At 44.3% G+C, this 20002-nt stretch overlaps 1 protein-coding gene across 2 annotated transcripts in view; it reads left to right on the forward strand.

Moving 5' to 3' along the window:
* CASQ2 (calsequestrin 2) overlaps nucleotides 1-20002 on the forward strand; it is a 67655-nt gene that overhangs the window by 36955 nt on the left and 10698 nt on the right. For both annotated transcript variants that reach the window (XM_025872607.2, XM_073896079.1), the window contains 4 exons: nucleotides 3684-3757; nucleotides 9298-9428; nucleotides 11039-11084; nucleotides 17626-17680. In XM_025872607.2, coding sequence (XP_025728392.1) covers nucleotides 3684-3757; nucleotides 9298-9428; nucleotides 11039-11084; nucleotides 17626-17680 — 306 coding nt within the window. The remainder of the gene's footprint in view (nucleotides 1-3683; nucleotides 3758-9297; nucleotides 9429-11038; nucleotides 11085-17625; nucleotides 17681-20002) is intronic.

The raw sequence follows: 20002 nt of genomic DNA on the forward strand, positions 1-20002 counted from the left end.
CAGTCACTCCCGTCTCCCCGGTCTCCGGCCGCACTCCGTGCTCACCCGGCCTGTGACCCAGCATTTCTATCTCTGGCACCCGACCCCGTGTGGAGTCTCCAAACCCAGCAGATCCCTGCGGTGCGTTCCCGCGCCGCTCCTCCCGGGGGAGGAAGGGGAGTCTTCCCGGATCTGCCACTTGTTGGGTCCCTGCTGGAGGAGCAGTGGCCCGACTGGGCTGCGGATCACAGTTTATGGCAACCCCGAGCTGAGAGCCCGCGACTCTGCTCTGTCTCTGCAGCCGGCTTCCCCGCTCCGATACCTGGGAGCTCTGGCGCACTCAGGCACCCCCGGTCTTTCTATGACCCCGAGGGTCCCGAGACCTCACTGTCCCGGGAGGGTTCCACCCCCCGCTTAGCCACTGCAGCGACGTCCCTCCACGGAGCCGACTTCTCAAAGTTCCGATTTTGTGCTCCGCGGCTCTATCACTTGCCAGAAGCGGCCGATGGAGGCCCCTCCCCCGCCGTCTATCCTCCCGAATATCGCCTCGGATTCACTTCTCCACACGTCCTACCTTCCAGTAAGGGGTCGCTTCCCTGTTCAGAGAGTTGTTGCTACTCTCCTCTTCGATCTCCTGTTGAGTTCGTAGGTGTTCAGAATGGTTTGATCCCTATTCAGCCGAATTCCTGAGACCAGACGAAATCCAGGTCTCCTACTCCTCCGCCATCTTGCTCCGCCCCCTCCTCTTATGATAATTTGAATAGATTTCAAATTCACTCAAAGTTTTCCATCTTATATATTTCAAAAATAATAAGGAAGCATTTCCTTAAGAATACACAGATAGAGTTCTACTGGTCTTGCCATTTTTTTCTGGAGATTTAAATAATAAAATCACTAGCGAGCCATTTCAACTTCCTTTTTAAGGTTGAATTTTTATCTTTAAATTGACAAACTTTGTCTTTAAGAAAGTCTAATACCAGATCATGTTAGTCATACTGATTATGATGATGAACATGATAAAAAATAGCAATCATACATTCATTCCATTTATGTGAGTAGACAATAGGAACAAACAAAGAAAAAACCTTGAATATTTTACAGTATCACAAACCAAAAAACATCACTGATGACGAACTATCTTGGACCCATAGTCACAATCACACCAACTGAGAAGACCTGGTGAGGAAGTCAGGGGAGCTGCCTCTCCAAGGATCTCTCTAGCTGTCATGCTTGCTGACATCTCAGGCAGAAAATAACTGTTATACAATACAAAAAGTTTATACTTCAGATATATTAACTACTGTGAAATTTTGAATGGTTGTAGAAAACATGTAGAAAGTTTTATCACCACAAAAGATGTATTTTCAGTCAGCTGTTACACACTGACTGAAAACATCATGATGTTCTATCAGGCAATGCATGTCTCTCTGTTTCTTCTTGCCCTCCAAAACAGCACAGGGCCTGTGGGTCGGGAGTTGGTAAGGTACTCAGGGAAGCAGTCATGAAGAATCCTGTATTTCTGCTGTAGTTTGAGGGTGATTGGTTAAGGAAGTTTAAAGGTACAGAGGCATTGGCTTTGCGAAATGATCCCAAGCTATCCTGTAGAGCAAGAACAATGGAAGGATAGTGGAGAATTGGAGGCCTTGAACTCATAGGTAGGCTGGATTGGTTTGGGAGAAAAGGCTCCTAAGAGATTTGGGATCAAATTAGAAAAGACTTGGAAGAACTGGGGGGCTACATCTTCCAAGGAAGTTGGGTATGAAGGTTCACATCCAGCTTGAGCACGTAGCTATGGAGCTAGTGTTGAGAGAGGGTGACAGGAACTTCCTGCAGGAACTCAGCTGATAGGTAAGAATGCCAAACTGGGGGAAATCTGGAGGTGGAGGGCCAGTATCCAGTATGGAAAACCCTGAGAGATGGGAAGAAAGGTGAGGAAATGCAGTCTGCAGTAAGCTGGAGGTCGAAGGTTGAATGTTCAGGAACCTATTCCAGAAGGGAGAAACTGAGGGTCAGACTGGAAGAGCCAAGAGGGAGCTGGTCAGCATCAGCACAGGATGTGAGGGTAGGAAAAACCTGGGATCACACGAGATCAAACAGAGCAGGAGATTAGACCAGGTACCCTAGAAGACAACCACTGTTTGGGCAACCACTAAAGGCTCAACCACAGTTTGAAGCACCACCCTGGGGGATCACCTTGCTCTACCCATTTTCACCTTAAAAGGGATACAGATTTGTTCCTTAGGTGAAGAAGGGAATTCTCTGGACACAGGTGTAGGCCATCCTTTCCAGCAGGGGAGGAGTTCAAGGAGGTGGGGAGAGATTCATCAGGGACAAGTGGGTCAGGGAGAGAGGATACAGAGGATTCAGCTGGAGCCCTCTGGAGCTTTAGCTAGACCTAAATGACTCAGGTATGGTTAACCCTTCCATTCTCTCCCACCTTCTCTCTATTCATTCGAAACCTCTCACTCATCATCTGCCCCATCTATCCAGTTGTCTACCTCAACTCTCAGGCTATCTGATATATTTTCTGATTACTCAATTACTTTTATGGGGATAAGTTTGTGTGAATGTGTATCGGTATGTACAGGCATTCTTGTAAATTTTTCAACCCCCTCTCATCTATGTTTATTGTAATTACCTCTATTCTAGCAACTATCACATTATATTGTGGTTCTCTAAGGGTCCATACCATCCTCTGGGTTGTGTGCCTTTGAGATCAGTGTCTTTGTCTTACTCATGTTGGTGTCCTCTGAGCCAGTATTAGTCTTGAAATGTTTTTGATTGAATATTAGAAAATTCTGCATGCTCCTGGCACTCTAGCAAAAGCTTATGCCTCTAATGATTAAGAGATAGGGAACTCCATAAAATGGGAAAAGGTTAATCTTCTTAAGAATGAATCCAATGATCACCAACTTTAAGGATTATAGATGTTATGCAGAACCACCGCCACTACCACCACCATCACCACCATCCCCATTCCCATCACCTCACCTCTAAGGCTTAAATACCAGTGTTTTCACCAGGTAGTTGGCAAGATGTGGTAAGGCACAGCATGGCCATGCTCATATGTCTCATGCTTAACTTGACCAGTTTGGATTCAGGTTTGGGACCAGTGTCAAGCATAGGCTTGATTAATTTTAAATCATCTTCTTAAGGAATGAGAATAAAAATGAAAACTTAAAAAGAGGGAAAGAAAAATGAGGGTTTACCAAAAGGGGGACTTCTGCTAAGAAGTTTAAAGTACTTTTATGATATCATTTTTGATTGAGTTTGCTTTACATAGTAAGGTGAATTTCCTTCTCACTTAGTGGTCATTTATAGGAAGCTGTGCTAACACACTTACAACTAATGGTGAGTCTGAGTGGAGTAAGTTTTTCCTTGGATTTAGAGTCTAATATTCTATTTTTCTCCCTCTCTCAGTTTCCTTCACTTTCTCCTTCCCATCTACCAATTTCTGAAAACACATAAAACTGTGGTAAAGTGTTCTTCTCTAGCTCCGTTGAATACCAGTCAATTCAAACTCCTTGGGGGAAACTGTGGGTTTAAATAGCACTAAATAATTTTCTATCTAAACAATATCTACTAAATAATTATCCAGTCAGGATTAATTGGCTCCCCACTCTCTCTACATTATTTAAAAATAAAAATGTCTTTAGCGTGCATCTTAAAAAGTTCTCTTTCTTCGATCTATTTTTTCCTCTCAGATTACAAGGCTTTTGAAGAGGCAGCTGAACACTTCCAACCTTACATCAAATTTTTTGCTACCTTTGACAAAGGGGTAAGTATCTATGAAACCCCAATTTGAATACTTTTGTAGGCACAAAGCGTTAAAATTTGAACTTTCCAGTACTTTTTTAACTTTTAGAAACATTTTCCATCTTCCATCCCTTAACATTTTCTCCAGAAATGCTAGAAACACAGCAATAAGCCACTTTTGAATGGGAGATGAATACAAAGATGATTAATTCAGAGGAAGTAAGCACATTTCTGAAAACAGCTAATGAAAAATGATGAACCACTTTTAACCACCTTGAACACTAAGAATGGGTGTGTATGAGAAGAGTGTGCCAGGACACTGGTGTGTGCTTCCTTGTCTTTAGAGCTATTCTCTCCCTTCCCAGGGGCGCATACTTCCCCCTCTGTTGGGTTAGGATGGGGGATGGAATGGGGAGGATCCTTGGTCATCTGATGCCTGGAGTGCATCTGTGTGTTACCTATTATCTTCAAGAGATGTCATTAATGTACTCATCTGCAATTCAATTTTTCTTTCTTTCTGGATGTGGCACGTGCTTTTGTAAGCCAAAGAACATCATATATGAAGGGCCTTGAATCAATGGGTAATTTATTTGGGTTCACTGTGGGTGGAGTACTCCACTCTAATTCCAGTTACCACTAAAATGGCTACTATTTACCGAGTGCTTTCTGTGTGTTGGGTACAAATTGAAACATTGTATGTATATGACCTCTAATCCTTTAAACAAATTTGGGAGCTAAGAAGTCACATGTCCCATATGACAAAATAGATTTATAAAGATTAAGTAATATCCAAGGTCTCCAGTGAATTAATGGTAGTGCTGAGATCCCAGTCTATGCCCCACATTTATGCCCCTTCCTTGGTACCACACACTTAAGTAGAAGACTCTGTACCTGCCCTTGAGATATTCAGTTTGTAGCCATCTAAGACCAGGAGAATGGAGGTTGGGTGAGAACTTTAGTAGAGAAGGGGAGGTACAGGCAAGCCTAAGCTGAATACATCACTGACGTTCCATTATGACAAGTCATACATCCCCATACACCCACATTCACATAGGAGACACAAATAACACACAAAAAACGCATACACAACACACATGTAAAACACCCACCACACATACAACACAAATGACAAACACAAGCACATAACAAACAGGACACACACATAACACACATCTCCTCACACACACTCACACTCAAACCCACACCCACACTTATATGACACTCAGTACACACTCATTCACACTCATATCCACACCTGCACACATAAGACTCTCTCTAGCTCTCTCTCTCTCTCTCTCACACACACACACACACCCCAACTAAAAACCTTCAGTCACCATATTTACTAGAACAAATAAGTCTAGGAAAAACTAAATCCTGATTACATTCAAGTAAAAGTTCATCAAGGGGTGACCTACTGAGGAGTAAGGCAGTTGGAGAGCAGGGCTCATGGGCCTTTTTACCATGGGGAGTTCAAGTATTCTGTGAAAAACAAAAGGAAGCCTGTAGGTGCTGGAGCAGGGAAGGAGTACAACAAAAAGAGACTGTATTCCATCCTTGTACATATGTACATTAAACCACCTCTATGGATATGGCCCTGGTCTAAAAACTCTGGATTGAAAATAATCCAGAAGAGAGTCTATAATCTGAGTAATATAATCTAAACTTGAAGAAAATTTACCTTAATTGGTTGGATTAGAGTCAAGAGAGATCTTGAGCAAGAATACCAAAAGCAATAATAACTATCACTTATTAAGTACTTTTTACATGCTATGCTTTGTGCTGAGAGCTTTACATAGCTCTTTCAATCATCTCAATGTGCCTGTAAAGGAGGAATTGGTATTCTTAATCTACAGAGAATGAAACCAAGGCACCAAGAGATTAAGTGATTTACCCATGGTCATATAGTGAGTGAATAGTGAAGCTTAATATATAATCTCAGGTCAGTGCTCTATACTACTGTACACCAGAGAAAGAAACAATACACGTGAAGCTCTTAGCTGGAGCCTGGGATATGGTGCGCATTCAGTAAATGTTAGCTAGTCCTGTTGTGCATAAAAGGCAGCCATCTAAGCCCAGGAGAGTGGAGGTTGGGTGAGAACTTTAGTAGAGAAGGGGAGGTACCAGGGAATCCTAAGCTGAATACATCACTGACGTTCCATTATGACGGGCCAGCAGTGACTGAGGTGGCTCCTGGGTGTTAAGAACTCATCTGAGAGAACACAACCAGGCAGACAGGCTTGGCCAAGCAACAACGCCTCAGTTCTTCGAAGGTGGCCCAGTGCTGAGTTCAGGGTGGTATCTGTTTTCAGACGTGCCTTCCAGCCCAACCATATGTCTTCGTGTTTGTGGCCCGTGAAGAAGGTGAGGTCAGGCTATAATTAAAAACTCAGAAGCCTCTTCACTCCAAACTCTGTAAGACACTGAGTCATAAGTGCCCCTTGTGGGATTTTATAACAGTTAAAAGGAGAAAGACACACTCTCTAGCTCTACATGGAACACAGAAAGAAGAGCAGTCACACTTAGAGGACTCAATGCCATTTGGGACTTGAAAAGTTGCACCGGTCAGTTGTGGGGGAGGGGGGAGCCAGAGTCCAAGGAAGCCTCAGTGGTGTCCAGCAGGGGGCGCTGGTGCAGAAGAGGGAGTTGGAAGAATCTTTCCTTGAGACTGAGGGAAGCCCAGAGGGACAAGGGGTAGGGGAGGTGCCTTGTAGAGGTGTGAAGTCAGGAGAGGCCAGGGCCAAGGAGGCACTAATACAGTCCAAAGATGAAAACTCAACTGGCAGACATGGAGATGACAAGAAGACTTGGTCACTGTTGAGGTGAAGGAGAGAAAGCCAAGAGAAGACTCAAAAATAACAAGATTGTAAGTCTCCTCTTCCAGACAGCAAAGATTGTGAAGCTCCTGAAAACATTAGGGAATCTAGGAAAAGAATCTACTGAGGAACACAAGATTGGGTTTATGAGTTCTCTTTCTACAAGTAGGGAAGACATACGACAGAAGTATCTTTCATTTATTTATTCATTTGCTCATTCAGAGAATATTTACTAAGTGCCTTTTGTGTGCCAGAAGCTCTTTTAGATGCCAGAGATGCAACATGGAGCAAAACAGATCCCTGCCCCTGTGGGATTTAGAGTTTAGTGCAGTGGGGGAGGGGTAAGGAGAAGATTGGAAGACAGAGAGTTAAGTAAAGAAACCAATAAATATGTTATATTTGATATATGAGTTAGAGAACCATAAAGACACTGAGATGTCGGGGCTGCTGAACCATTGTCCATAGTGGTATCCCCCAAAGAGCTTTTAAAATCATGGATTCCTGGGCCCCACATCTAAGATGAAATTTGTGTTTCTTTATGTTGTGACCAGGCCCAGAAACACGCATTTCCAGAGGAGTCCCTGGGGAGTTTTACCTGGCCCGTAGGTTTGGGACCAGCACTGATCTATGTGCATCCTGGTCCTAAACCAAGCCACAACATCTCTGAATCAAATGGAACCAGAGAGTCAGAGGGCTAAGGAGGGCATGCTGACTGGCCAAGATACAGCTGAGAAAAATGAAAGAAAGGGCTTTTCTGGGATATAGGCCGAGGGCACTCCATGATGGTGGTGGGAATATAGTGAATAGGTCTCTGGAAATTTTTGGAGGGGTTTCCCAGGACTTCAACTTAAGAATATCACAATCCAGCTTTACATTTGTGGTCTTAACATTGGAGACCCAGGCACTGGCATTCAGGGACCACACACACACACACACACACACACACACACACACACACACACTTCGGAAGTTGAGAGTGAAAAGAGATCGCTATTCAAGGTGATAGTTTAGAACACTCCACTGCCTGGGTTTCAATTCTGACTCTATCCCCTCCACATATGAGATCTTGACAAACTGCATACACAGACTGGGCCTTTGGTTCATTATCTGTAAAATAAGTAATAATAATGGTTCTTACAGCAAGCCAAGTGAGGATGCATAAAGTGATCAATTGCACTCGAGCCCGACACAGAGTGAGCACTCCGTGTGCTTACTCCTATTACTGGTTTCCTTCATCAGGTCACTCCCCACTTCCTTTAAGCACAGTTTTCTGGTTCCTAAAATATGTAGTCAGTGAGGTCAGAAACCCAGAATCCAGTGTCATTGTAAGCCCATTCTCTGATGGGCCTGGCTTTGTGAAGAACGACGTAAAAACCCAGACACTGGTTGTATGGTGTCTGGTTCCTTCCCAGGCTCCCCACCCGCACGCTGTCAAAGAGGGGGGGAAAGTAAGAAAAGACGCCACAGTTCTCTGTCCCTCAAAACCAAATCAACATGACCATAAATCTCTTCTGACTGACTGTAGCTCAAAACATGGCCTGTTTTCTTTAGCTCCGGATAGGATGCTGGAGTTTCTTTCCCTGAAGTACTGTAAGAAATGTCTTTTGGAATATAGTGACCTGGAATTAATAGCAACTGATGACAAAAGCCATAGGGACACCAGTGTTTGCTCAGAATGGCCTTCCTTGTGTAACGGCTTATGTAATACCCCGTTCCTCCCCCTCCCCAATTAGTCACGGCTGCCCTGGGCCTCCACACCGTTGGTTACCACCGCAGGGTGTCAGCTCTTAGGCAATTCTTCTTTAGTTTCAAGGGAACCACTGTTCATCCCTGTGCTTTCTTGGACCACAGCTCAAACACGAAAAGAATGGCATTTGGTTTTCTACAAAGCGTTGCACATTCCAAGCCTCTCAAATCATTTCACAAAAAGAGGCTTGAGCTCAGCAGCCCTGCAGGCAAACACAGCACCCATTCTGCCCCAACAGCAAACTATGTGGCCACTTTAATCAAGAGAGCAGACGTCTTCCAGGCTGCAAGCTGGCTCCCCGAGCTTTTTATCTGGTAGAGGGTGAGCCACTCATCCTGGCTTGCTGGGGACTATCCTATTCTAGCACTAAGAGTCTGAACCCTGCGAAACCCCTCCGCTCTGGAAAAAGCAGGATGTTGGTCACCTTCTGGCTGGTAACAAAGCAGACAGTTCCCAGAGTCTGAGAAATCATCAGACAAGCCAGAACTGAGAGATAACCCTGCTTCAACCTAAATCACAAGTAGGGGTTAGGAGCTGATCGAGGACAGATTAATGGGTTGACCTCTGATTTTGAGTACTGGTATGCTGTAAATGGTTTCTGTCAACTGCCGGTGCTATCAAAATTGGTTCAATTAAATCCATGCATCTCAGAACACTGAGCTTGCTCTGCTGACATTTCCTTCTTTCTCCAGCCCTGGCACATATAATGGAGTGATGATGATTGTACAATTAGAGTTCACCCTTTTCATTCCTACTGCTCTCCGCTCCTGCTTGGACCTCATTTGCCAGAGAGGGTTTTTCCTTCCTATCTGTCCTTCTTTGATTGGTCGAACTAGGGCTTAGGCAATGAGTTTCTACCACTTCAACATTTAAGTTAAAACTGTAGGTATACTGTCATATCTTTGCCAGAAAACACACACACTCCTTATAGATGGGCAACCCATTGCTACTCTAGACTAGCATTCAAGGAAACTATTTTCGTATTTCTAATTGTTACAGGTTGCAAAGAAATTGTCCTTGAAGATGAATGAGGTTGACTTCTATGAGCCATTTATGGATGAGTCCATTGCCATCCCTGACAAACCTTACACAGAAGAGGAGATCGTGGAGTTTGTGAAAGAGCACCAAAGGTGCCCCACATGGCACTCAGGGGTTGGTGGGTGGGTGAGGGGATGTGGTCCAGGGTCTGGGGGATGGAGAAGAACCTCGCAGTCCTAACATTTTTAGGTCTCCCAAGAGCAACAACCTGGAGTTACTACCCCAGCAGAACTGAAATCAGTAGTATGGCTTTGTTGGTCATTGATCAGTTGGGCAGGGATATCGCTACTTTTTCTGAATATAGGTTTACACTGGCAAACAAGGTAGACCAAGTGCCCGCCATCAGCAAATCCCCTCCAAGTCAGAGTAAGTTACAGGTCAAATTCTACAATAATAACAACAGGGATTTACTGCCAACCTCTTATATGCCAAATGCCATGCCAAGTGCTTATGGAACCTATTTTATCTAATATTCAACATTATGGAGCATTATTATTATCCCAATGTTAAAGATCAAGGAACTGGGCTCAGAGTAGTTAAATAATTTAGCCATGGATGAACGTTTTTATACATAGAACTTCTGGGAGAGGAATATTTGATACCACTTAGAGTAGCTCTAGCATGGATCAGCAAACTTTTTCCGTAAAAGGCCAGAGAATAAATATTTCAGGTTCTGTGGGCCAGATGGTTTCTGTTGCAATACTCAGCTCTGCTGTTGTAGTGTGAAAGCAGCTATAGACAGTATGTAAACAAATGGGTGTGACTGTATCTCAATAAAAACTTATTTATAAACACAGGAGGCACTGGCTGGATTTGGCCCACCAGCTGTGGTTGGCTGACCCCTGCTCTTGACAGAGGGACGATATTGAAACATGGAACATGGTAGTGGGCTTACCACCTCGCCACGCCATCCACCCTCTCCAACACATGCTCACATACGTCCACTGAACCTGGAGCACTATGATTCCATCACCTGGTTGTCCCAGTCCCCATAGGGAGGCAGCATTTGGAGAAGCAAATCTCAATGTGTCTAACACAATTTGCCAACATTCAGAAAGAAAAAACCATGAGAAAATATAATTTTACCTGTTCCTCCAAACATCCCTAAAGAGCTTTTGAATGATGATCCTGACGATAAGACAATGCAGTCTTGGGCTGGGAAAACCACGACTTCTGTTTCCCAGATGTCCTCGGTCTGGGCCTTGCTCTGGGCTCTCAGGAATGGCCCCTGTCTATGAGGAAGGCAATGGCTTCTTGCCCCAGGAATGAGCTGACCCTGCACCCTCTGACCCATTGGTTATAATAGACTTTGTTTGTTTATTTATTTATTTATTTATTTATTTATTTGGCTCCACACTTAATGTGGAGCCCAACACAGGGCTTGAACTCATGACTGTGAGATCAAGACGTGAGCTGAGCTCAAGAGTTGGATGCCTAACTGACTGAGTCACCCAGGAGCCCCTCTAATAAGCTTTGTATAATCCTTGGATCAAATGGGTCTGTGAAAAGGTTGGGAGCTTCAAGCCCAGCTCCCTGTATGATGCAACAGAGTAGAACAGTTCCATCTACTTAGGGGAGATTTCGAGAGCTCTTTATGCCCTTGCAAATGAACCAGAATCTCATTTTACATTTTGCTATGCTGAGCCTGCAGTGTCTGCCTTGGTAATCGCTACTCAAGGAAGCTCATCTTTGTGTTTTTCAGACCCACTCTACGTCGCCTGCGTCCTGAAGATATGTTTGAAACATGGGTAAGAAATGGCAAATTCTTTCTGCCTTGTAGACACCAGTATATTGCCCAAGAGGAGTATCCCTTTGAGTCCCCAAACTTAAACCACATTTTATTTTGCTGGAGTGGATGTCTAGATGGTGGAGTATTTGAAACGTGGACAACGTCATGCTCAATTAAAGCCCAGTTCTCCATGGATTTTATTTAAGCCTCTTTGGTACTACCCCTAAGGCAAAATTACTCCATCTTTGAGTTCATTCCCCACAGTGACTACTGGCTTTTGTTCACTGACTACCAGAGACCCAGGGTAACATAATGGAAGGAGCTGAGGCTGTGGAGTCATAGAGACTTGGGTTCACATCCAGAATCTGTTACCTAGTAGCTCTGCATCCTGTATCAAATCATGTCATCTTTCTGAGCTTTAGTTAGTTTCTGCTTCTCAAATCAGGGTTTTTTGTTAGGATGAGTGGCTGCGAAGAGCCCAGAACCTGGTAGGTGTTTGGTCAGTCAATGGTAGCTATTTTCATAAATAGCAACTCAAGGCCGTGGAAGGCGCTGAGATTATCCCCTAGATCTACGCCATAGACAATGTGTCAGGCAGGTCAAATTGTATAGAAAGAGGGCCATGGAGATACAACCTCCCATCCCATGTCAGGTTTATACAAAATTCCATAACCAATAACAACCAAAGTCTGTGGAGCATTTTTCAAAGCATTTCATGTATCCTTTTAACCTGGATGTTTCAAGAGTTCTAAAAAGTGATGTAGAACAAGTATTATTTAACCTCATTTTACATGGGGAAACTGGTGATCATACAGATTAAGTTAATTACTCAGGGATACATAACTAATAAGCATTTGATCTTGGGACTTACATTTAGATCATTTGGAGCCAAATCTCATATTCTCTTCAGTATAGTTCCCCAGAGTAAGCCATATCCCCATAAGGCGTCATTTTGTCAAGGGCTGGGAGAGGGAAGAAAGGAATTAACATGGAAGCATTTATTTATTTATTCTTTGATTCAGAGTCTAAAATGACAGATGAACATGAAGTAACCTAACACTTGATGTCTTACTGGCTGGTAACTTATTTGTATGTCCGAAGGCAGAACAAACCTTTCATAAGACACTGAAGAGCAAGTAATCCAGTCTGGAGGATTGGACTTTTGAAGAACAACCCAGTACAATGGCAACATATTTTCCTAACATTGAAACCTTTCAAAAATTTAATCTTTAAAAGGTCTTGTTACTATATTTAAAAAGAGTGTAGCAGTGCTTTAAAAATAATATTCCTTTAAAAAATATCTTTACTTTTACTTAATTTCAGACTTACAAAAAATAATGTAAAGAATTCCATGATCTTTTTACCAGATTCCCCAAATGTTAACATTTTACCTTCTTTGCGTGATCACAAACCTCTTGACAGATAATGGATATAAACATTTTTTTCCCCTGAATTATTTGAGAGTAAGTAGCAGACACAACTCCCCTTACCCCTGTATACTTCAGATGTTTTCTAAAAACAGGGCACGTCTCTCATAACCACAGTATACTTATCAAAATCAGGAAATTAGTATAACTTGATTTCATCTATGGACCTTATTAAAATTGACCAGTGTCCCACTAATGCCAGGACTCTGCTGCATTCCAGGGGAAAGTGGGCAAGGGGTCATTTTCCTGCTCAATGTAGAACTTTGTCTACCTGGTGAACGAAGTACTGTTGTTCAGACACTAAGTGTCACAAAATTGCTTATTAAAATAATTTCTGCCAAACAAACAAACAAACATGTGGCGGAGATGGGCGCCGCGAGGCATCCAGTGCAGTAATGCAACTGATCCCGGAGAAGCCGGCGGGAGCCCCAGGGAGAGTTCTCTTCTCTTTGTGCACACACACAGAATTTTTTTCCTGGCCCAGGATCTGATCTTGGATCTCACACTTGTTGTTCGTTGTTATGCTTCTGTAGCCTTTAATCTGGGATAAGTTCTTGGTCTTTCTTTGTCTTTCATGACACAGGGTACCATTTTAAATTGAGAGTGATTGTCACTGTTCTGTTCTATGCCTCTGTTTCTTAGTTCTTTTTATTTCTTCATCCCTAAGAGAGGCCCTTCCTTCAGGCCTTTTCTTATTGACACAGCAATATCACATCCGAGACACAATATGCCATGGTGGGAGAGCCTATGTCCTGCCCCCTCCCCCGGACCACAAACACCCCTAGCCCCCCACACTGCCCAGTAGAAATGCTCCTTCTCATATATCACAGGCAGATGTTCAGAAAGAAAGTTCACTCTCTGGATGCACTGGAACTCATTTTCTGCTTTCTTTTCACTTACAGAAAAAAAGAAGTTATAGCCTTTTGCTATAATATAACAATGATGGCTCATATTTTCCACGTTACTATATATTCAATGGTTTTCTAATCAGGAAAGGGCTGTGTATTAAATTTAACCTGGTAGAGAAAAGGGCAACTAGACTGGTTTAATTCTTTCCTGGACACCATCCTGGAATACCCATGTGACTTCCCCAGAAGCTGTAACCAGACCTAACCCGTCCCAAGTCTCCAGTGAGGGAGGGAAGACAGGAGCATCTTTCCATCCTCAAAAAGGAGAAGCAGAAATCAATCTGTCAGAGGGATCTCTGGGGAGCCACTTCCCATGTGCCTTCCCCATCTACCTTTGCCACCTAGGAAAGCATTGCTCCAAAGAGCAGCATCTCCATGGACCACTTGGCTGCAGCAAATTAAACCACAGAAGCTGGGGAAAGTGACCAGTTATGAACTGGGAAGTCTTTATCTTCAACACCCACTTCCCCAGACACAGCAAAATATTTAGATAGGAAAACTAAGTTGAGCTAAAGCAACTATTGACCTTTCTCTTTCCCCAGTTGTGTGGGATTTTAAAGCAGCAAACCATAAAAAAACACATACTTGATTATTACTAAAGAAATTGGTGGTTAGCAATACTTGCTATGTGTAAACTGAATAGCTACTTGCTCATTTAGAATATTCAAAGAATGTCAAGGTGGGGCAAGGTGATATGAACTGAGTGCTGACCTGTCCTTCCCCTTCGATACACTACCTTCCAACCAGCTCTCCATCCTGGCAGGTGGTCAGAGTCCTGGGCAAAAGCCCATGGGGATGGGAGTCAGCAGTTCCTTCAGGAAGAACCCTCTCTTCTGTGGTAATAACAAAATAGTACTTCCAAAAGGGGGCCAGAAGCCCCCAGATAAGCCCCTGGAACATTCCATCGCACCAGGGAGTCTGCAGTTTTAAGTGCATGTTTTTTTCTTTGCATCACTTCATTCAAGAGAACAAACATTCAACAGAACCTGGAAGGAAACAGAGCAAAACAGGAACAGTGGTAATATATCTGGTTGGTGGGTAACTGATGTGTGGTTTCTTTTTGGCATTTCTCATATTTTCTATTTCCTTCAACTAGTGTGTAAGATTTTTATCACCATATTCTTTTTTTTAAGTCAGTGTGCATTAATAAGAACCTATTACTTTGTGCTAAGCATGGGGGTTATAAAAATGAACATTGCTGTTGTGTCCTGAGGAGTTCAGGGTTGAGAAAATGAAACAAGTCTCAAAACATATAACGCCACTCCAGTATGCTTATACTATGACAGATGGACATACAAAGTGAAAGAGAATTCAGAGTAGGGTGTTCGCCAAAGTAATTCCTAAGTCTCCAGTTCTTTGGGCGATCTGGGGCTCAGTCACTTTACATAAAGACCCCTCATCGGCCTCCTTTAACTTAAGAGTCATTAATCTGAGTTTGAAATATCTACAAACCCTGCAGGGGACAACAGATTCATTCTGTTGCTATGGGTGATATCAAGGAGGAAAATTGTTTCTTCTACCCTCTTAGGTTCAGTATTGAAGGGCTGCAAATTAAACTAACAAAATACAGATTAGCATGGGCAAAGAACAAATTTAATGACCTATTTATGCAAGGGAGTTTACAAGGAAATGTGACTCAAGAAGGGGCTTATATACCATCTTAATTGGAAATGGGAGAGGCAGGAGGCACTTTTGGGAAAACAAATGACTTGTTAGAAGGTTGAGGAGAAAGGGGTCTTATGGAAAAACAAATGACTTCTTTGGAAAGAGAAATGGGCCCTTGGGGAATAGATGGGAGATTTGCTAGTGCCGTGAAAATGTCTGTCTGAGAAGAGAAATTAGAGCTGCTCTTGGGGGTGGGTTTATGACAGTTGAGTTCTTTTGGGACTTTCTGTTTGGTAGATAAGGCATTCAGGGATTCAGATGCTTTCAGCTCAAAATAATTTTTATGCCACAGTGGCTTATTCTGGAACTCTTCAGTGACAAATAAAAAGCACGTGGGGCCAGACAGAACGGGCTTGAATCCCAGTTATGTCACTTACTAGTTCTCTGGCGTTAGGTAAGTCACTTCAATTCTTTAAGCACTAAATAGGAATAAGACTTTCATTTGAGATTTAGAAATAATGTACTTACAAAGTACTGATACAAAGAATGGCAGGGGGCAGATACTATTGTGGCCTTTGTAATCATCGTTGTTATTTTAAGGCATAATCCTTTCCCTCAGAGAGCTTGCCATCTGGTTGAGAAGGAAGGATTCGTGCTATTAAAAAGATAGTTTCCAAGGCAATGTGATCCAAAGACCGAATGGGTGATCTGGAGCAAAGGTTGTGGGGTTCAGAGAAAGCCCCCGGGTGGTCTCAGTCCCACGTATGGTCAGCTTGGCTCTTCCTCACCCGTGCACATTGGATTCTCAGTGAGTAACCCTTGCCCATGGATTCTTGCTCTGTGAGTTTATCACTGGAAATACCTGGCACCAAGCATGCACCTGCTCCTTTGCAAGTGTTCAGTACAGGTTTGTGTGCTGATCCCCACAAAGAGAGGGGCCCTTTGCCTTGATTACAGCCCTCCATCCAGGCACCATCTTGGGCCTGGGGAGTGACAGCCACATTATGAGCAGCCTCTTAGCAAACAAATATGGATTCTTAATTCCAAAACCAATTTCCAAAGGCGTCCTAGAAGGGCACACAGAAATGAAGCCTGTTTCACAGAGTTAACACTGCACACTTCCAGCTGATGGCAGGAGACAGAGACACGGGGCAGCCTAATGAGAACTGATCAGGATATTCTGTTTGGTGATAATAGCAAATGTAAAACAGTGAAACCTCAGACTCCCCTTCTGGTTGCTGTCGGATTTGTGTGATAAACCTGCGCACACACATATATATCTGTAAAATTCAATTCCCCAGAGCATCTGACCAAACCTGTGCCCACTCTCTTGTTTTTAATAATAATATTTTCCATTTAATCTCAGAATTTTTGGAGGTTGTGTCCATTCCAAACTCAAAGGGGAAAAATTAGCATTTAGATAGGACTGTACCAGCATTAAAATCAATTGAAATGGAAACAGGGATCATGGGAAGGTTGAGACGCCTGGAGTTTTTTTCCATAGGATGATTCTGATATGACATCCAGGGTACCCGGTGACTCCCTTTCCCTGTGTCAGCGATAATCAGTAGTCATTCAGATTTGTCCCTGGTACCTGATTCTTACGCATCTTCCTCTCCACGTTTTTTTTTGGGGGGAATCACATTTGCCTATAACAGAGCCTCCTCCAAAGCTCCTGCTCTTCCTTCTGCGGGATAAATTGATGCAAAGGAGACACAGGTGTATGGTCCTTTCTGTCCAGGACATAGAACCATGCGATGCCGTTTGCTTGCGCTGAGATGTGAAATACTCTCCAGATTCTTGGCCTTGCCCCCGGCCTCCATAGCCACACCCACTTGTCCCCATCACCCACAGGTTGTCCACCCTCAACTTTCCCTAGCCCCCAAATCCACTCTTCCCATAGCCTCTCACACTCACAGAAATGCGTTAGAGGCCTTCAGCAAGGCTTGGACCCTAGCAGAAAGGACCCCAAGGAAGGACCCTGGAAGTCACAGTCAGCAAGGTGCCCCTTACTGACTACACAGGTTCTTCAGTAGGAGGTGTGTTCACGGAGAAGCCCTATGCTTGTATACGATTCTTGTGTGAACAGAACAGACCCACGTTCTAATTTACCTAGAAGATTCCTGTCTGCTGCCAGTCTGGGGACAGTTTCAGGATCCGTTGACAGCATTCAGAAGTTCCCCTGATGGCTGGTTGCTGGTGGTGAATTCTCGAAACACAGACTGCCAATTGCGTTTATTGAGCTATATTCAGAGTGATTGTTGCCCTCGGAGCTCCTGATGCACCAGGCTCATGTTCTTCTTCCTTTTGCCTTTTACTGCTGCTCTCCTGGACCCCACAGCCCACGGGAGTGAGGCCCATTCGGTGCTGATGTCTTGTGTGTAGTGGGTGTTTTCCTGTCTTGCAAACCCACGTGTCAAACAGCACGCATTTCTCCCAGTTGCTCATCAATATTTCCTTCCTTACTGCGCACCCCTCTGTTCCCCTGCCCGCTGTGTGCACTGCCCCTCTGCCGCCTCCCCGCTGCCCATTTCCTTGCCAGCCTCTGTGTCTGTCCCTGACTTGTTCCTTTCTATCTCTCCACCTGGGAGCGTAACCTCTGGATTCTTCTCTCCTCCAGGAAGATGATTTGAACGGGATCCACATTGTGGCCTTTGCAGAGAGGAGTGACCCAGGTAGGAAACCCCCAATCTGTCCCTTGACACAAGATCTGATTTCTCCCCTTTGCCAGCCCTCATTCCCTTGCTCTTGCCTCACTTCCTGTCTGCAAGGCCACTGCAAGACATTGGGCACCCCCTGGTGGTCGCCAGTTAGGCACGAATCCCTTGTCAGTTGTGCACAGGCGGAAGAGATGCCGATGGATCAGAACCTCGTTCTAGTCTGCTTAGCTGTCCAAAGTAGGAGGAAGCACTGAGTACTGGGGAGAATATAAAAACATCCTAGCTTTGCAGGGTGTGTGTGTGTGTGTAAGAGAGAGATAGAGAGAGAGAACTTTTGTCCACATTAAAAGTTTATTTAACCATATTGTGATCTAGCCTATATAAATAACAATCCTCCATTACAATTACAACCAATGTATGCTTTGGTTTGTAAAATACGGTCTGTGCTTGGGAAACTTAATAGCAAATACTCCCTCAAATAGTGAGACCTGGACAAAACTAGCAGTTCATTTCTGAAGTGCAAAATGACCCTATAAATGGATGAGTAGCTTTGTTTTATTTTGGAACCTGGACGACTTTTTCCTGGCCGCACTCTTTTTAGCATCAGTAGAGAGGGAAGTGCAGGGGAAAAAATCAAATATTTCTGGCCGTAAAATGCTAGGTCCCTTTGGCAATGCTGTGTGACATAAAGAGTCCCCAAAGGGAAAGCGTAAGTGGGCATTCTGAGGTGTGTATTGGGGAGACGTGGCATGATCCAGACTGCACACATAGAGGGCAAGGAACTGCACTTAGGATGGCTCAGCAGCCAGGCCTTGGGCCATGAGGTGCCTGGGCAAGGGTCTCCAAACCTGAAAGCACAGAGAACCACAAGCACCAAAGCCGCCTGGAGCTGAGTATAACAGGCCCTTCAGAAACCTGTAATTTCACGGAGCTCGGAGGCAAGTGTTAAGGCACCGTCAGGCTTAGGAACCACTGCCCCAGGTACAGCAGAACTGTGGTATTGGCCTGAGACGTGTTGTACACTCATAGGGACAGACGAGGAAGCTTCAAGAAGTTGAGCAAACTTCCCAAGAGGGCACAAGGAGTGAAGGATAGGTCATGAAGGAGCCCCAGGTTGCCTTGGTCATCAATACATACCTGGTTCTTGCACAGCGCCTTGACACATAGTAGGTACTCAAAAAACGGCTGTCAGGAGGCGATCAGATGAGGGGATGACTGACCAAGACTGAGCCCCAACACTTGGCCACCATGCCCGTTTTTTTGTTGTTGTTAATACATTATCAGCCTCCATAGTTCTTACAGACAGAAGCCTAAATGCTGTTATCATACAGTTTTTAAACTTGAGACATAATCCACACATGACAGTATTCGCCTTTCTAAAGTGTGCGATTCGGTGGTAATTTTAGTATATTCACACAGTTGTGCACTAACTGTAGGCCATATTCGTCACCTCAGAAGTAACCCCATGCCCGTTGGCAGTCACACCTATTCCCCCCCCTCCCCCAGTCCCTGGCAACCACTAATCTACTTTCTATCTCTATGGATTTGATTAATGGGGATATTTCATGCGGATGGAATTATGTAATCTGTGGCGTTTTGTGCCTAGCCCCTCTCACTGCGCATACTGTGTTCAAGGTTCATCCACTATGTACTGTGTATCCGTAATTCACTCCTTTTTAGGGCCAAACAATGTTCCATTGTATCAAAACCAAACTGATGCTCCAAAGTATCTGAGGGTTTCCTTCCCCTTTGTTTTTATTAAGGTTTTTGAACGCTCACTGAGGTCTCAGTTTTCCCATCATTGACTTGCAGAGTTGGCAGAACTCTTCAAGGATATCTAGTCTTTGTCTGAAAAAAATGCCAGTATGGTTCCAGCAGTTTCTGGCCACCCCTCTGCCCCTGCAGGCGAAAATAGCGAAGGAAGCCAATTGCCCAGGGTTTACAAGCTATAATCAGAGTCGGATCCCTGGTGTTGTGTGAACAGAGATGAAACTGCCAGCAGCAGCAGCCTGCTGGCCAGACCCCGGCGGGCTTCCTCCCTCCGCCCCACCTGCCCCCTTCCAGGATTGTGGGGAAGCCTGTCTGGCTCTCTGGAACAATGGAACAAATAGGCCTCCGCGAAGTTGCAGGAACCTGTTTGACGGAGATTGCTGCTGTAATGAATCAAGCTCCTGAAACTCCTTCCACCTCCTCCCTGCACAAATATCCTTGGGCCTGAAGCTGTGTTTTTCCCCAGAGGAGCCCAAGCTGGGGCTTGCTCCTGGGAAGCTGGAAGAAACGTACTGAAGGTGGGGGAGGGGGGCATGGCGTAGGGGATCGAAGCATATTTTTTTTCAT

Source organism: Callorhinus ursinus, unplaced genomic scaffold (assembly GCF_003265705.2).
Source record: "Callorhinus ursinus isolate GAN/ISIS: 27379988/994484 unplaced genomic scaffold, GSC_fseal_2.0 scaffold9, whole genome shotgun sequence".
In the NCBI taxonomy this organism is placed as follows: Eukaryota; Metazoa; Chordata; class Mammalia; order Carnivora; family Otariidae; genus Callorhinus; species Callorhinus ursinus.